This window comes from Phoenix dactylifera, chromosome 17 (assembly GCF_051530095.1).
Source record: "Phoenix dactylifera cultivar Ajwa chromosome 17, Ajwa_hap1_PhDact_Kaust_v1.1, whole genome shotgun sequence".
Lineage (NCBI taxonomy): Eukaryota > Viridiplantae > Streptophyta > Magnoliopsida > Arecales > Arecaceae > Phoenix > Phoenix dactylifera.
In genome coordinates this window covers 17674212-17691881 of record NC_143206.1, presented here as the reverse complement: position 1 = coordinate 17691881, position 17670 = coordinate 17674212, and the positions used below count along the sequence as shown (strand labels likewise).

The 17670-nt window shown below is 43.6% G+C and overlaps 1 protein-coding gene across 4 annotated transcripts; it reads left to right on the top strand.

The window, feature by feature from the left end:
• The first annotated feature begins 5467 nt into the window (after nt 1–5467).
• On the top strand, nt 5468–17433 carry LOC103706735 (Tetratricopeptide repeat (TPR)-like superfamily protein). 4 transcript variants are annotated; one of them, XM_088713820.2, is made up of 8 exons: nt 5468–5629; nt 5831–7011; nt 7225–7550; nt 12766–12950; nt 13058–13228; nt 14099–14299; nt 14643–14894; nt 14987–15709. In XM_088713820.2, the coding sequence occupies exons 2-8, from the start codon at nt 5843–5845 to the stop codon at nt 15419–15421; spliced, it is 2739 nt and encodes a 912-aa protein (XP_088569946.1). In that variant the 5' UTR covers nt 5468–5629; nt 5831–5842; the 3' UTR covers nt 15422–15709. The 4 variants fall into 4 exon arrangements, 2 of the variants coding, with proteins under 2 accessions (XP_088569946.1, XP_088569945.1); XR_005514574.3 differs by lacking the exon at nt 5468–5629 and adding an exon at nt 16734–17433 and having other exon boundaries at nt 5663–7011; nt 14987–15511; XR_005514576.3 differs by lacking the exon at nt 5468–5629 and having other exon boundaries at nt 5699–7011; nt 14987–15511; nt 15591–15709.
• Nucleotides 17434–17670: the final 237 nt, after the last annotated feature.

Sequence of the window (17670 nt, the reverse complement as noted above, 5' to 3'; positions counted from 1 at the left end):
GTTTTAAGCTTCTGTAGGACTCGGTTAAAAGATGATTGGTTTAGTAGGGTTTTTAACTTGTTAGCTAGCTTTATGTGTCAAAAGTTGCGCATCCAGAACAGAGAGCTGATAGCTCCTAGGATTCCAGCAGGTGGTAGCATCCTTTGTGCACCTGAAGAAGCCATGGCGACAATGCCGGATCCCACCATCTTTGTTGCAAATAATAATGAAAATGATGATCTTTAAACTCTCAGCTGCGAGCATGCAGGTGAACTCCTAACAACTGCGTTGACTGCTGCACCATGCTACTGAAAATATCCTGCATGCATGAGATCAATTTGAATGGCTCAAATTATACATACCACAACCTGTTGAGCATCCACCTGCTATCGATTGAAAATGGGTGTTCAGTTGCGTCTCGCCGTTAGAACATTCAATAAAATATGAACCACAATATTTTAAGGTACCTAAACACAACAATATGCTAGTTCACATGCTGATGCTAAGGGCCATTGGAAGTAAACAAGAAGATATGATGTTGAGAATCCAACAGGCAATCCATAGAGAGTAAATGTTACAAAACAATTCTGAGAAAATATGATTCAAACAAGCAAGCCATAGAGAGTAAATATGACAAGTATATATGTTTCTTTTTATTTGAAAAAAAAAAGGTTCCCTTGACTCCCACAATGGGGCTTTCAGGAGAAAAACAGAAGCAGTTCGTAAGATATATGCCAACGGTCAAGATTGCTGCCTGTATGGTTTAGCTAGAGTAGAATAGGCTCCCTTCTTTTGCAACCACTCTTTGCATTTGTGCATACATTGTAAAAAGAAACTATTCAATTTTTTGTTGGTGAGATATATCAAAATTATTTTTTTGGTTCAAAAACCTAATCATTATAGATTCTGATGCATAGTGAAGTATTCTGTTAATAGGGATATTGATCGCAAATGCTTCCTATCAAACCTGAAATATTAATACATTAACGTCATGTTCGGTCAAATTTTTTGTCAAAAACCTCATCATAGTAGATGACAATGCTTAGTGTGGTACTCTGATAATGGGAATATTAATTGCAAATGCTTCCTATCAAACCTGAAATATTAATACATTAATGCCACATTCAGAGGACTCAATTCTCTTCCTAGTTATTGTGCAGTTTTCTCCCCCCCCCCTCCAGACAATATCTTACAAAGAAAGCCAAACTGATTTAACCATTATCAAGAAAGATTTTTTTTAAAAAAAGCATAAGTTTGTGAAAAATCATGCTTGATTGTCATGAAACAAGTAGTTCTGCTACACTACTTTGGTAAGAGCATAAACAAAGGCATCAGAAATGTTCATCATATGCAGTATCAAGTATCAGCTTCTAGCCTCATCTGTGCTGCTCTCTCTGCCTCATTCAAGATGAATGTTTTTAGTAACTCAACATCTCTGGGCCCTGCACATAACGCATAAAGTTTCCAATAAAATTTCCACCGAGTTCAGTAGTTAGCAAAAGTGATCCATCCAACCATTGATCAAGCGCCAGAAAGATGGCCCAGACACCAGGAAACACAGAATATCAAATGTATAAAGAGTGGCTATCAACCAGAAAGACAGACATAAATGGCCATAAGCTAAATATGCTGTACATATTCCTAACCATACTGCTATAATGTTGAAGAATGGTTACTTCAGTATTCATTTGTTTCACAAACCCTGATTAATTTCATGCCTTCAACTTAATCCTAGGCAACATACAGCTCCACACTCTGTAAACATTTTGTGTTCAAACTGTGATTTATTCAAAATTTTCTTCTATGTGCATCATCGTTTCTTCAAGGTGTTTCAATACACTAGATATGCATCTCTACTACTGCCCAGCAGATTGTCCAACTACTTGACCAATTCCAATGCAACCAGGAAGAGGAACATCAGGATACCTTTCTTCATTGTTAATTTTAATGGATGGAAAATTCCATAGCTAGTACTTCCATAAAGGGAATTTCCCAAAAAAATGGTTTCTTATAAAGTCTAGGCTTTGATATTACTAAAGAGCAAATCTGATACATAGACTAATTTCACTTTAAAGACAAATAGATGCTGCTCTTGCACCTGAAATGTCAAAAGGATGTAGGCAAACTAAAGAGTCTGTTTAAATCAGCTAGTGCAGCTTTCAAGAAAAATCCAGATAAGGTCAACTTCTTCAAGTCTGCCTTAGTCTCTTCAGTCTAATCATAAGCCATAGGAGACAAAAAAAAAAAAAACCACCAAGCTGCAACAACTGCTTGACTCAAGATTCGCCATCTCGGTATCGGATCTATATCGGCGCCACTTTACCACTGTTAGTACGGTACGGCATGGGTTCTTTTCGGTGTACCAAATGTCGGAATGCCTCCCATATCCGATATCGGTACCGAACCGGTATGGGGTGTACCATCTGGTTCTGCCTGGTATGGCGAACCCTGGCTTGAGCTGTAGAAGAATTATGCTGCTGCTGCATAAACTTGCTATCAGAGCTTTGTCTGATCTACAAAAGAACTTGCAGTGAGACAACCCCTAAGCTTTGTGCCTTTGCCCAGTTTAGCTGTCATCTTCAGAAAGTTTTAGGTATTCTGGCTGCAGATCTGGTCATGCTTGATACATTGTAAATCCTCAAACAACTCAAAATCATCTCGATAAAAATTTTCAAACCTTAGCATTTGAGTTACTAACCAAATGGAATCTTCTAAGAACTTATCTGATACATTCAAGTGAATTTAATTTATTATACAGAGAGGTAAAAGATGGAATCTGAATTTTGAATTTTGAGCTCCAATGTGTCGGTTCTAATGTCCTCCCTATCAGCTCATGCTTGTTTTCCAATTTCCATCCTCTTAATCTTTCTGCTGAATCCATGGCACGTGAAACCCTGTTATCAAGGCTCTGGATTATGGTTGCTTAAGAGTTAATAGCTTGGTAATTTAACTTCATAATACAGAAAATGTTTACAAGGTCAACACTAAGCATTCCATCGCATCATTTCCTGTTCCGGCATTTAACATGGTTTTTAAGTCACAAGCTCCATGTAGGAACCTCCACATTGCTTACAAGGTCACACTGCATAAGATATAGTTAAGGCCAAACAATTTATATGTTCCTACTTTATATATCAAATACTTAAAAAAAAAAAAATAGTTTTAAGTTATATATATTGATGTTAGAGCACTGAGCAGTTCTATGGTCACTCTACGACAGGCATCAAGGCAAAATTACTTGAGCCATATACAAACACGTCTAAACACATATGCAGTGATCACATAACAATTGAGAGGCTATGGAAATGGCACATGTCAAGTTAAATTTACATAGAAATTTGTATAGGAACTAGCTTCATGTCTTTTGCTTTATCAAAATGCGAAGTTAGAACAGTCATGGAGGTTCTATATGTTGATTTGGTTGATAAGGCTGGATCCCCTTCATTAAGAATTTTGCAAAGCTCAAGGTCTCGCCCTTAGTCAAGTCTCTTCGATGCCGATACCTCCACCAATACATAGTTGTCGTTAGCTAAATAAACTCATATGGTTGCATTATGATTTTGCATCTGGATTTGTATGCAAAATTTAATATCCTGCATTGGCAAATATCATATGGAGTTTAAAAGAAAATCATGAGATAATACATTCTACGAAATGCTTCAGCAACAAATTTTACTGCTTGTCTTCTGGTGGTTTTCAATTTTTTCACATTACTCTCGAACAGAGTCACATGTGCATATTCCAACCTGCATTGCCATAACTCTTTTTTTCTTTTCAACCATCTGTTAAGCATACGCACCATATTCCCGCGCCCACGCGGGGGGAGGGGGGTCCCTCCCTGCACCTAATGATCGAGCACGTCACGTCCGGTTAACCCGTTTTCGGATCGAATCTGCCAATTTTGCTTTGGGCCTCTATTGAGCTCGTGCGCGCGTGGGCTACTTACTTTCTTTGCTTCACCAGGTTAAAAAGATGAAAGACTATATAAAGGCCATTTGAGTTTCATTTCTTTCCAATGTAGGACTAAAGAAAGTACACAAGAGAGAAAGAAAGGCCTGAAATTTTGAAATACTCCAACAATTCCTACCAAACTCTAAGGAGGAAAGATATCCTCATGCACTACCCTATCAAGTAAAAATCATATGGGATGGGCACCAAAGAATAAAATATAGGGCGGGTTTTTTATTTTACCATATTTCATCTAGTGTCTATCCTAAAAACCTAAAAGTCTGGGACTTCTCTTATTAATAGAGACGTCAGTCCCATGATTTAAAAAAAAAAACAAAGAACGAAAGGAAATTATGCATTGCATCCTCTTTCTTCCTTATCGAGCCTCTTCTTCATCAGGCCATCATTTCCATCCAACAATCTTCTTTTTTCCTTTTGAATCCTTTGTTCTTCTAAATCAAACTCTCTTTTCTAGCATCTTTGAACCTAAAATTGCATAGAATCTAAAACATGGTATGTATATAATTTATTATGTTAAATAAAACTAGAAAACTGTATACTAGTACTGTAAAACACAATGTTCTAGGTCAATGAGACACTAAGGCAGCAGCTGGAGAGGGATAAAGCTTCACTTTCTTTATGGTCGATGAGAGATCAGTCCCTGGTGCCTAACTCCATTTTTTTAACATCTTTCTCTATTTCACAGCTTCTTGGTCGGATGCTAATTTTGCCCCATCACCTAATTCAGATCTTGCTGCTGCAGCTCGTGAAGCCCATCGTTTTGGAGCAGGGAGCAGAGCCTGTGGACTTTACTTGGAGAAGGGTGACCGAAATTAGACCAATGCTTCCACATTCCATACCTGGAAGGCTGAATATATACATTTGATTAAAAAAAAAGCAAGCCAAATGTGCCTTGTTGTTTCATGAGAGAAATAATAATTGGATTGGGAGGAGGAGAAGAGAGAGAGAGAGAGAGAGAGAGAGAGAGAGAGAGAGAGAGAGAGAGAGAGATTAAGAGTGCATTAGAAAAATAAAATGAGTGTATTCATCACTCCAATCGCAGTTCGGGGCAAAATGGATGAGGTCGGGTTGGAAACAGGTTGACTTGGTTATCCGTCCATCCCAACTTAACATATTTATTACATAAATTAAAATTTTGAAATTAGACCTGATTTCTTTGCTCAACTCGTAATCAAAATTAAATGGGTTAATGGGTCTTAAATGAGTTAGAATAGATTAAATGGGTCAGATTTCTAAATCTAAATCCCATATATTTATTGTCAAATTAGGATGATTAATTTACAATTGAATGCCAAACATGAACCTGGTTAACTTAGGTCGTTATCATAAATTACCACTTCATTTCCAATTCACTATCAACAGCCTTCCCATCACGTGCATCTCCGGACGCCAATTGAAACATGTCGATCTTACTGAGGTCACAGCCGTCCGTTATGGATCTTCCACATCTCTTCAGATCCCCAGTCAAATCTAATCTAATTCGATCATAACCATCCATCATCATCCGTCTCCCCGAGGCCCACCTTTCCCCCTCCTTTCTCGAAAACCCCCCATTCTGCCCAGGAGGAAGCCCTCTTCCTCCTTCCAGTCCGTCACTCGTCCCTCCGCCGCCAGCCTCCTCTCAGCCCATCCGTGTCCATCCCTTTCCGATTCCGTCCGTCGCCGGCGGTTCTCCGACACGGTGATCCGTCTGTCCTCCTCTCTGTCTTTCCCCTAATCTATTGTCTTCTTTCTCTTCCTTCCTCCGGCGGCCGGCGTCCACGAATCGATTGCTCTGTCTCCCCCTCTTTCTGAAACCCTAGGAGTTGTTTATTATTATTATTATTATTATTATTATTATTATATATTTCTCTACGTCCCATCCCTACCGTCCATCCCCTAGGTTTTCTCACTGATGGCGACGGCGGCGACGATGCCGGCGTTGGGGGCGGGGATCTCGCCGGACCTCTACCCGAGCGAGGACGACCTCGTCTACGAGGAGGAGATCCTCCGCAACCCCTTCAGCCTGAAGCTGTGGTGGCGCTACCTGGTGGCCCGCGCCGACGCCCCCTTCAAGAAACGGTCGGTGATCTACGAGCGCGCCCTCAAGGCCCTCCCGGGGTCCTACAAGCTCTGGCACGCCTACCTCCGCGAGCGCCTCGACCTCGTCCGCTCCCTCCCCATCTCCCAGCCGGCCTACGAGTCCCTCAACAACACCTTCGAGCGCGCCCTCGTCACCATGCACAAGATGCCCCGCATCTGGATCATGTACTTGACCTCCCTCACCGAGCAGCGCCTCCTCACCCGCGCCCGCCGGACCTTCGACCGCGCCCTCCGCGCCCTCCCCGTCACCCAGCACGACCGCATCTGGGCTCCCTACCTCGCCCTCGTCTCCCTCCCCGGCGTCCCCGTCGAGACCTCCCTCCGCGTCTACCGCCGCTACCTCCTCTTCGACCCCTCCCACATCGAGGACTTTATCGACTTCCTCATCACCTCCCAACGCTGGCAGGAGGCCGCCGAGCGGTTGGCCTCCGTCCTTAACGACGACTCCTTCCACTCCATCAAGGGCAAGACTCGCCACCAGCTCTGGCTCGAGCTCTGCGACCTCCTCACCCGCCACGCCACCGAGGTCTCCGGCCTCAAGGTCGATGCCATCATCCGTGGCGGCATCCGGCGCTTCACCGATGAGGTCGGCCGCCTCTGGACGTCCCTCGCCGATTACTACGTCCGCCGGGGGCTCTACGAGAAGGCCCGTGATATCTTCGAGGAGGGCCTCACCACCGTAACTACTGTGAGGGATTTCAGCGTCATCTTCGAGTCCTATGCCCAGTTCGAGCAGAGCGCGCTCTCTGCAAAGCTCGAGACGGTCGAGGTCTCGGATGACGAGGGAGACCCGGACGAGGAGAACGGCAAAGATGGCGTCACGAAGCTTACGAAGAAATTCCTTCATGGCTTCTGGTTGAATGACGATGACGATGTGGATCTCAGGTTGGCTAGGTACGAGAACCTCTTGGAAAGGAGGCCGGAGCTCCTCAACAGCGTGATCTTGAGGCAGAATCCTCACAATGTGAAGGAGTGGCACAAGTAAGCCCTCGGACAACTATGTCTGCCCTCCTTTGAATCATTTTTTTCCTAAACCCATTTAGTATTAAATTTCTTGCTCAAAATTTTATTAAGAAACCCTGCTTTGAATTCACAAAAATGTACTTTTCTTCCACTCTATTTTGGTAAATATTTCTGATGATCCTAAAATAATACTAAACCTTTCTTGAATAATTGGACCTTATGCCAATGCAGCCGAGTAAAGCTTTTCGAGGGCAATCCTGCAAGGCAAGTGTTGACTTATACAGAAGCAGTGAGAACTGTGGATCCCATGAAAGCGGTGGGGAAACCCCACACTTTGTGGGTTGCTTTTGCAAAGCTGTATGAGAGCCACAATGATCTCGAGAATGCTACAAAGATATTCGAGAAGGCTGTACAAGTCAATTACAAGACAGTTGATAATCTGGCTAGTGTGTGGTGTGAATGGGCAGAAATGGAGCTGAGGCACAAGAACTTTAAGAAGGCACTGGAACTTATGAGGCGGGCGACTGCAGAGCCCTCTGTCGAGGTCAAGCGGAGAGGTAATTCATTCTGTTTAATGATTTCAGTTTTGGTATGATTCAAGTTGTTCTGTTCCTTTTAATTCCGTATCATGTCGAGTCCATGCCTATAAAGAGTTGGTGCTTGATCTGGGGACTTAAAAAACTTATTTTGTAAGAAAATAAACTCCATCATTTTGATACTTTTTTCCTTTGGGTTTACATTTTACTGCCTTAAGTCAAATATAGTTGATGCGACTTGAGCGAAGAAATTAGGTTGGAAATTGTGTTTTGGGGAGAGACAAGTTTTGTGTAGAACTGGCTTTGATCATTGAGTTCAAGTTGTCTGGTGATGTATAAGAATTGGACACCATCTAGCTGGCTATTTGGGCCATGCAAATCTGGATTGTAGCCTGGTGGCAGATGGGCTCATATGAATGGTACATGATAGTATGATACTCAGGGTTCATGTCATTCACATGTTGGTTTGTGTATGTTGCTTTTTGATCTTGTGGCAGACAAACCTGCACTTCAATTCTTGATCTCATCTCATTTTCTTCCTGTTGTTGGAAACTGGACCCGGGGGTGACCACTGGCTGAGAAAGGGGAGCTCTGGCGGGTGGCGCGTTGGCGGGCTACGTCCTCCGGGGGACCTGCAAAAAGCCGGTGGCCGGGATTTCCGGTGCCGACCCTCCGATGCTTAAGTCAGAGATGGGCTTTCGTGGAGAAAGAGAGAGATGTTGCATGCAAGGTCTGAGAGTCTCAAGTCCTAGTCCCCTTTAAAGAGGAAGGAGTTCCTCTTTTTATAGGAGGGATACAAGGTTACCTGTGATGTGACTGGGCGAATTAATGAGTTACCGTCATGATTGGGCGTGATCGTGTGAATTAATGAGTTGCCGTGGGTGACTGGACGGAATTGAGTGAGTTAACGAGTTGCCGTGGGTGGCCTGAGATTTTGGGCTGGCTGGAGGTCCGTGGAGATCGTGCGCATTTAATTGTTGACAGTTGTAGCAGGGTATGGTCCCTGGTTGATATGTCGTGGCGTGGCCGGCAAGCAAAGCATGGTGCGGTGAGGCTGCTGCAGGGCATGGCCGCAGCATGTGGACGACGAGCTCGGCATCCTGGGCTCGGCTCGGTCTGCATGAGCTCGATCTTCTGAGCTCGGTCTACATGAGCTCGGTCTGCATGAGCTCGGTCTTCTGAGCTCGGCCTGCATGAGCTCGGTCTTCTGAGGTCGGCCTGCATGAGCTCGGCCTGCATGCTGTTGAATTTGGGTGCTTTAATTATATCTGTGGGGTGGTCCATTTTTTCCCCAACACTATCCTCCGACTTTCGAGTTCGAGCTGCTTTTTGGCTCAGACGAAGAAAGTAGTCCAGTCGTCGATCGTCCTGTAATATAGCCAAATGTCTATGGAGATGTATGTGCTAAGTAGGGTGTACCTCTCGTGCAGTCGGAGCTAACGACCTTAAGCCGAGCTGTCCAAGCCGAGGTAAGCGACTTTGCTCCGAGATCGACTTCAGCGGCCTTCTTTGGCTTGTGGTCAACTCAGCAGGGTGCCCTCACTCAGATCGGGGGGTGTTGTCGTAGAAGGCGTCGAATATCGTCAAAATGACATCGAATGTCGTCGAAATGGCGTCGAATGTCGTCGAAATGGCATCGAATATCGTCGAATGGCGTCGAATGTCGTCGAAATGGCGTCGAATGTCGTCGAAATGGCGTCGGATTGTCGTCGAAGTGGCGTCCCGAGCTTGGTCGGGGCATCCGAGCTTGGTCGGGCATCCGAGCTTGGTCGGTTATCTCGAGCTTGGTTGGGCATCCGAGCTTGGTCGGTTATCCCGAGCTTGGTCGGGGCATCATTGGAGACATATACAGGAGACAGACTTCGTCCGTTGGCGATCGTGCGCCCTTATTTGGAGCGGGGCGACGTTGGAGATAGAGATACCCGTAGGTCGTCTTTTGGATTCTCCGACCTGGAGATAGGTAAAATATTGAAATTATTTAAGGCCAAAGTGGCGTCCTGTACCTTTTGAAGATATTTTGATGGCTCCCGAGCTTCGAGGTCCCTCAGGACTTGACTCATCACCGGCTGGGAGTCGTTTGGAGGCCGTTAGGCGGCACGCGTTGAACTCTGGGCCGCGCCGCTACCCCTCGAGGTTGAGGAGCTATGATTATGCGGGATCCATGGCTACCCAAGAGCATTTTCTTTGGATAGGCTGGATCCGATCTCGTTGTTCCCTTGGTTGGCCAAGAGTTGCGTTGTAGGCCGAGCTGATCTGGACCAGGAGAGAATTTAACTTCATAGTACTTTCTTAGGGTGGAATCTCCTGTGAATCTAGCCAGAGGAGCGCTCATCCTTTGAAAGGCATTACAAAATAAAGTGTCAGCCGAGCTTTCATTATGTACTAAAATCCTTTTTAAAGCCTTGCAATGATGAAGGAAGTAGCTACAACGGCGTCATAAAGAGAGCTCAACACCCTTTTGGTCTTCATCGGAAAAGGAGATGACTTTCGCAGTGCACGGATGCTTTGAGAAAGCTTCTTCTTCCGAGCTCGATGCTTCAGGTGCCTCTACTCGCCCGCCCTCTGATGATATTGTTGATGCCCACGAGAGGTCAGTTGTCGTTCTGCTCCTCACGCGGCACTGGGTTTTGTTCCTCAGGCTCTCTCCTGTAGGCATGATCACTGACAAAACAACTCAACCGACCTCGGCGGACAAGTGCCTCGATCTCGTCACGGAGCTCGTAGCAATCCTTCGTATCATGGCCGCGATCTCGGTGGAAGTGGCTGTACTTTTTCGAGTGCTTCCGCTACTCTGTCAGTCGCATCCTCAGTGGAGGTCGGAGGTAGCCCTGACCCTCAATCTCCATGAGGATTTCTGCTCGGGTGGATGTGAGGGGAGTGTATGTCTGAAACTTTTGGAGGAGAGACCTTGAGTGAGCTAGGCTCTTGGGCCAAGGAGGCTCTTTCTCATGCCAGGGGAATCTGCTGCTTGGTTGGGAGCGCTCCTCGTGGCGCGTCTTCTGCATCTTGGCAGGTCGTTCGGCTGCCTCCTGCTGAGAGGCCATGGCTTCCTCAGCCTTGGCGTACTTGTGAGCTCGGGCCAACATTTCAACAAAGTCGGCAGGGAAGCTCTTCTCGATGGAGAAGAGAAATTTGTAGGACCAAGCTCCAGCCTTCAATGCCGACATGGCGATTGACTAGTCGAGATCGCGAACCTCCCATGTGGCCGAGGTAAAGCGACTGATGTAGTCTTTTAAGGATTCTCCCTTCTTTTGCTTGATGGCGAAGAGGGAGTCTGAGGTCCGGCGCTGACATCGGCTAGCGGCAAAATAGGTGGCGAGCTGCCTGCCCAGCTATTCAAAGGTGAGAATCGAGCTGGGTTTTAGTCCGGAGAACTAAAGACGAGCTGCCTTGCAGAGAGTCGCTGGGAAGGCTTTGCAGAGTAGAGTGTTTGTGGCTCCTTGAAGTGTCATAAGGACCTTGTAGCTCTCCAAATGATCCAGAGGATCGGATGAGCCATCATATGGCTCAATCTGTGGCATCTTGAACCTCTGGGGGATTGACTCATCCATGATCCATTGAGGGAATGGAGACTCTGCTGTAAAGTCAAGGTCGGCGTCTCGCTTCGGACCTCGGTATCGAAGCATCTGTATCTGCCACTCCAAGTCCTCGACTTTTCTGTCGAGCTTGGGTGGGGCTCCTGTTGCAGCTTGGCATGGGGCAGACCCTGCCTCAGATGGGTGCTCCCGTACTCGAGACGTCAGGCTTCGGCGCGAGCTCTCAGGATTATGGATGCGCGACAAGCCCTCTCGGCTTGGGGGTCGAGCTCGGTGAAAGCTTCGGTGGTGGCGATGCTTTACAGAAAAATGACGTCGCGAGCGGCGTCCTGAGGACTCATGCTCATGAGGAGGGGGTAGAGGCTGGTCTTCTACTTGCTGTAGGCCTTGAACGGCCGCAGTGAGTGCTTGGACTTGTTGGACAAGTAGGATGAACTGCTCTGGTTGGGCTTGAGGGACTGGATCCGCTGGAGGCCTTGGTGGTGGGTTCTGGACTGAGTGTCCAGGACTTGGTGCGCGATGTCGGGAGGCATTAGAGGCTCCTTTACTTCTCAGCTTCATGGTTACGACTCGGGCCCTTCCTCTAGCGCCAATTGTCGCCGGAAATTGGATCCGGGGGTGACCACTGGCTGAGAAAGGGGAGCTCCGGCGGGTGGCGCGTCGGCAGGCTGCGTCCTCCGGGGGACCTGCAAAAAGCCGGTGGCCGAGGTTTCCGGCGCCGGCCCTCCGATGCTTAAGTCAGAGGGGGGCTTTCGTGGAGAAAGAGAGAGATGTTGCATGCAAGGTCTGAGAGTCTCAAGTCCCATTCCCCTTTAAAGAGGAAGGAGTTCCCATTTTTATAGGAGGGATACAAGGTTACCTGTGATGTGACTGAGTGAATTAATGAGTTACCGTCATGATTGGGCGTGATCGTGTGAATTAATGAGTTGCCGTGGGTGATTGGATAGAGTTGAGTGAGTCAACGAGTTGCCGTGGGTGGCCTGAGATTTTGAGCTGGCTGGAGGTCCGTAGAAATCGTGTGCATTTAATTGTTGACAGTCGTAGCAGGGTATGGTCCCTGGTTGATATGTCGTGGCGTGGCTGGCAAGCAAAGCATGGTGCGGTGAGGCTGTTGCAGGGCATGGCCGCAGCATGTGGACGACGAGCTCGGCCTCCTGGGCTCGGCTCGGTCTGCATGAGCTCGGTCTTCTGAGCTCGGCCTGCATGAGCTCGTCCTGCATGCTGTCTGATTTGGGTGCTTTAATTGTATCTGTGGGGTGGTCCATCCCCCCCCGCCCCCCACAAAAAAAAAACACTTCCCTTAACTCCTTTTCTAAAGGCAAAAGGATATCTTAGCTTTACAAACAAGCATTGTCTCAACTTATGGGGTCATTGAAGCAATGGACATTTGCTCCCAAGTGTTTTGGTATTTTGGTTACAATTAATACAGACACATAAGAATACATATACAGATGTTTCTGGAATAAATAAATGCAAAAGAGTTAAACATGTTTTTGAAATTTAATTCTGAAATTAGGCTATTAATTTATTTCTATTTGGTATTGGAATAATCTCCTAATTTCATAGGAGATATGCATGTATATTGACTGCTTGCAGCAATGGAAGCTGCTCATAATTTCTACATGGACCAAGACATATCATATGATGATGAAGGAAACTTTTGGAATTATCTCTGTTTCTAATATGCATACTTTTTGCAGTTGCTGCTGATGGGAATGAGCCGGTGCAGATAAAGTTGCATAAATCTTTGAGGCTGTGGAGCTTTTATGTGGATTTGGAGGAGAGCTTAGGAATGTTAGAATCCACTCGTGCTGTTTATGAGAGAATACTTGATTTGAGAATAGCTACCCCACAAATCATCCTTAACTATGCTTTTCTTCTTGAGGTGAACCACTTGAATAACATTCAGCTAATGTGGCATTTTTTATTTTTGATAGATGATGAACTTATTTGCTGCTGAACCTTTTCTGATTCTATTTTGGCTTTTTTTAGGAGCACAAATACTTTGAGGATGCATTTAAGGTGTATGAAAGAGGTGTAAAGATTTTTAAATACCCGCATGTTAGAGATATATGGGTCACTTACCTCTCCAAATTTGTGAAAAGATATGGAAAAACCAAGCTAGAACGGGCAAGGGAACTATTTGAGCATGCAGTTGAAAAGGTACTTGACTGTTCAGTCCCATACTTTGTGTTTGTCTTTGCGTGAAGGTTTTTGTGTGTGTGCATGAATGCAGTTCTACCTTTTTGCTTGCATATGTGATCATGTTTTTGACTTAATTGTCTAAAAATATCGACATGTCTGGTTTAGCGAACTCACATCACCTGCGAATTATCGAATTTTATACATGGCTGATGCAATTGATAATATTGTTTCTTCATAGGCGAATGCTTAACAAAATCAAATGGCTAATTTTTTGAAGTGATTAAAATTTTTTTGACAAAAATATTTTCTTCTGGTCTAACTTTTCTGTTTGCTTTATGTACCTTTCACTTTGATATTTGTGCTGCGAGAATTTCATTTATTTACTTATTTGCTCATAATCTGTTCTGTTTTCTGATGGTGTAGGGAAGCTGTTCCAAGAGCATTCCATTCTTTAACTTGGGAAATATTCTTGTGACCAATATTCTTGTCTTACGCATGCCTTTTAAAAAAAGGATGGAGATTTGGGGAGTTAGGAAGTATCTAGTTGGTTTCCCCCCTTGCATTTTTTGGATTTAGTTTTCTTGCTAACATGATATGGTATTTGATAGTTCTCTTTGTCTCCTACATTGAATTTAAAAAAAAAGATAGTTGTTTGACAATATATATGTCCACATGCATTTATTTGTCATTTGGTATAATTCATTGATCACTGTGGCTTATAGTCATGTCCAGTCACTTCAAAGGCTTGTATGTGTGTGACTGCATGTGCGTGTATGTGTGTGCATGCATGCATAACTATTCTGCTTTTGGAATACTGTGTTGGCTATCTAGCATATATTACTAGTATCTCGAGGCTGACTTGTGACTTTGTTTGTTACCTTTCATCAGGCACCTTCAGAAGATGTGAAACCCCTATATCTGCAATATGCTAAACTGGAGGAAGATTATGGGCTTGCAAAGCGTGCAATGAAAGTTTATGATCAAGCAGTGAAGGCCGTCCCTAATAGTGAAAAATTGAACATGTATGAAATTTACATTGCTCGAGCTGCTGCATTTTTTGGTGTTCCAAGAACAAGGGAGATATATGAGGTTAGTTTTCTTCTACCATGAGCTTAAAGAGTCCATGCTGATATGTAGTGACTGCAGTTTTAATGAAAAGAGTAGTCTATAAGACGTATAATGTAGATAAAAAAAGGTTACTCGTGAATCTTCTTAAATGTTCTTCATGCTGGTTTGGCTATTCTAGTTTTGTCTAAATTCCTAATGTTTTTAAGAGATACTTTGGACCAAATAGATTTGTTTATTCTCTGATTTTTTTTTTCCCGGGACTGATAGCATGATGGCATTTTTTTTCATGAATTTTTAAATTTCTCCTTGGTTTATAGTACAATAAGCTTGATTTCTGACTTAGATTTCTTGATGCATTTTGTAGCAAGCCATTGAATCCGGTCTCCCTGATAAGGATGTGAAAACAATGTGCATGAGATATGCCGAACTTGAAAGGAGCCTAGGAGAAATTGATCGTGCCCGTGCCATATATGTATTTGCATCACAGTATGCAGATCCACGGTCTGATCCTGATTTCTGGAAAAAATGGAAAGATTTTGAGATACAACATGGTAACGAGGATACCTTTAGAGAAATGCTTCGTATCAGCCGTAGTGTCTCAGCAAGCTACAGCCAGGTAGGGTTACATTACCTACCTGTCTCGAGTGAAACTTTTTTTACAGACATTATGTGGATCTTGTATGTATACTGATTCTTGGCCACTTGCAGACACATTTCATCCTCCCTGAGTACTTGATGCAAAAGGATCAGAAGCTAAATCTAGAAGAAGCTGTGGACACTCTAAAGCGTGCTGGGGTTCCAGAAGATGAAATGGCTGCTTTAGAAAGGCAATTGGCTCCTGCACCTGCTAAGGTACCTGCTAGTGATGGTGACAGAGTGATGAACTTTGTTAGTGCTGGGGTAGAGTCACAGCCTGATGGGAGGAAGGTTACTGCAAATAGTGAGGATATCGAATTGCCAGAGGAAAGTGACTCTGAGGATGAGAACGTTGAAATAGCCCAAAAGGATGTTCCTGCTGCTGTATTTGGAGAGCTTGCCCACACGGCTGCTGAAGATCAGGATAAAGGTGCTGCTGCTGAGGATAATGGGAGCAACAGTCATTTAGGTGCCCTTGAGAGAATAAAAAGGCAAAGGCGACAGTAGAGTCACCATACTGAGACTACATCAATCTCATAATTCCATCTTTGAAATGCTCTTAGACATGTGATCCGCTCTTAGACATGTGATCCGCAGGTATTGTTTGGCTTCAAGTCTGTTGTTGTTGTATATATACTCTCTCAAGCACACACGTGATATGCCTTTTTTTTTCCAGAGTATTGGTTGTATTTGATGGAGAAACAACTGATGTTCATTTTTGAAGTCTGCTAATTCCCTTTAATGGATCCATGGATCTCGTCTTACATGAATTTTGGAAACATGATTCAAGCTTAAGTTCTGGGGACAAATTATGTTTAATTTCATCCATTCTGTTTGTATGCTCTATCCTGACATGGTTCATGGTTATCATTTAAAAGTCTTATTAATATCTGGGTATTTGATTGCTGGTTATCAGTTTGTTAAGGGTAGGTTATCAGTTAACAAGCCAGACAATCTCCAAAAGTGGGGTTTTAAGTTATTTGGTCTATGTTCCCACTATACCTGGTTGTCTTTTTTTCATGAGGGAGGGCGAAATAAAGTTAACCATTAGAGCTTTTTCTTCTCTCTCTTTAATTTTTCTGTTCTTCTGCAATTCATACCAGTGATCATGGGAATGTCAACCCAGTGGTTGTAGTTTTGGTGGTGTTTACCAGTGGTTCAATCTATCCACTCCCTAGCTAGCTGTTCGGCATTCAAACACAGCATGTTAAATGTAGTTGATGTGCTTTATAAAGAATGGTTGCTGCTAATTTCATCGTACGCTGCGAAGTGGATGACAGAAAATCTCATATGAATTCTGAAATAATATGATATGTTTGTATACGTGCCTGATGTTGTGAATATGAAGCGAAATATTTCTCAGGTTCTGTTTTAGAAGTTTTTCCTTTGCATTGTATCTTGAAAAGTTTAGTGCAGCTCTGGAGGTATATAAATTTCTTTGCTTTTCAATTATTACATAGAACAGAGAGAGAGAGAGAGCATTTTTTTCCCTGTATTAGGGTTTGTGCATGTGTGTCTGTGAGTTCACGATTAAGATTATAATTTAGACAACTAAGCCACAAGTTTTTTTTTTAAAAAAAATGTACTTGAATGGTTAGTTGAGTTCTATTATATTATGCTATAAGTTTTCTTTGAATTGCCTTTTGAGTCATTGTCAGTTGTAAAGTAATTATGTATATGCTGTCACTTTTATAATTTTTGTAAAATACGTGATATAACTTTATGTCTTTAAATAAAGAAATAAAATATTTCTGTATTGGTTGTTTGTGTTATTTGTGGCTAAGGGTTCGATATGGTTTTTTGTGATTGCCTCTTGCAGCAAAGCTCTGTCTGGAGGGATGTTGTTTGCACGGTCAGCTTATTTGTTTCAATGAAATGAGGGTTAGGTGCGAGGCGTTTCATCAGCGATATAATATTGCTTCATTTTGTAGTAGGGGAAGCTGATTGTTTCTGTTCCTTCAGAATAATTTAAACAATATCACATTTGAAGATATATGTTGTGTGTTAGGTTGTTGGATATAAGGAAAATGTTAAAACAATTCACAGCCATCTCAGACATTAGAAGAAGCAGGGTTGAGCCGCCTGAGGGATTGCAGTAAGGTGTGAAGGGCCCCATGGCTGGGTTGCAGGATTGGCAGTGAATCAGATAGCCAAAACATGGTTTCTTCAGGGTATTTTTGAGGGTTGTAGTTGTGCATTAATTTACATCGCAGTAAAGTGAGTGCACATAAAAGACTTCATGAGAGTTGCACTGGGCTCTTGGCTCAGGTTGAAGTTTCCAAGGATGTCTAGCTTGGAGATTACGGGTTGTTAATGTACTTTTATTTCCTTCTGTTATTGTTGTCACTGTATCCGGAACAAAGGTGTGGAATTCTATTATGGGAGGAGGATTCTGGGAATTGAGGGGTTATCTAGGCTGGGTTTGGAACTTCAAAAGGAACTTGAATTATGTTGGAATTAACAAGAGATTTCTTTTAGTCCACTATTTGAGTGGTCAAGGAGGATTACTCACTTCTTTATAGCGTGAAGATCAAATCCCTATATAACCTTTTGCCCTATTGCATGTAACAGGGTTTATGTTGCACTCAGATGAAGTTTTAGTCATGTGCCTTTTGGATTTTAAGTTTTTCTGGGACTGCTTTTTCTTTTTGGGAGAATTTCGAAGTATTATAAATCACCAGATAATGATAAAGGGCTGTATGTTTGATTCAAATTTATGTTCTATGGTGCGTAGAAGCAAGATGTCTTTTTACCTC

Coding starts and splice junctions, on each gene's coding strand:
- LOC103706735 (XM_088713820.2), top strand. CDS start 5,843: ATGGCGACGGCGGCGACGATGCCGGCGTTGGGGGCGGGGATCTCGCCG. Junction 12,951..13,057: donor ACTATGCTTTTCTTCTTGAG/GTGAACCACTTG, acceptor GGCTTTTTTTAG/GAGCACAAATACTTTGAGGA. Junction 13,229..14,098: donor TTGAGCATGCAGTTGAAAAG/GTACTTGACTGT, acceptor ACCTTTCATCAG/GCACCTTCAGAAGATGTGAA.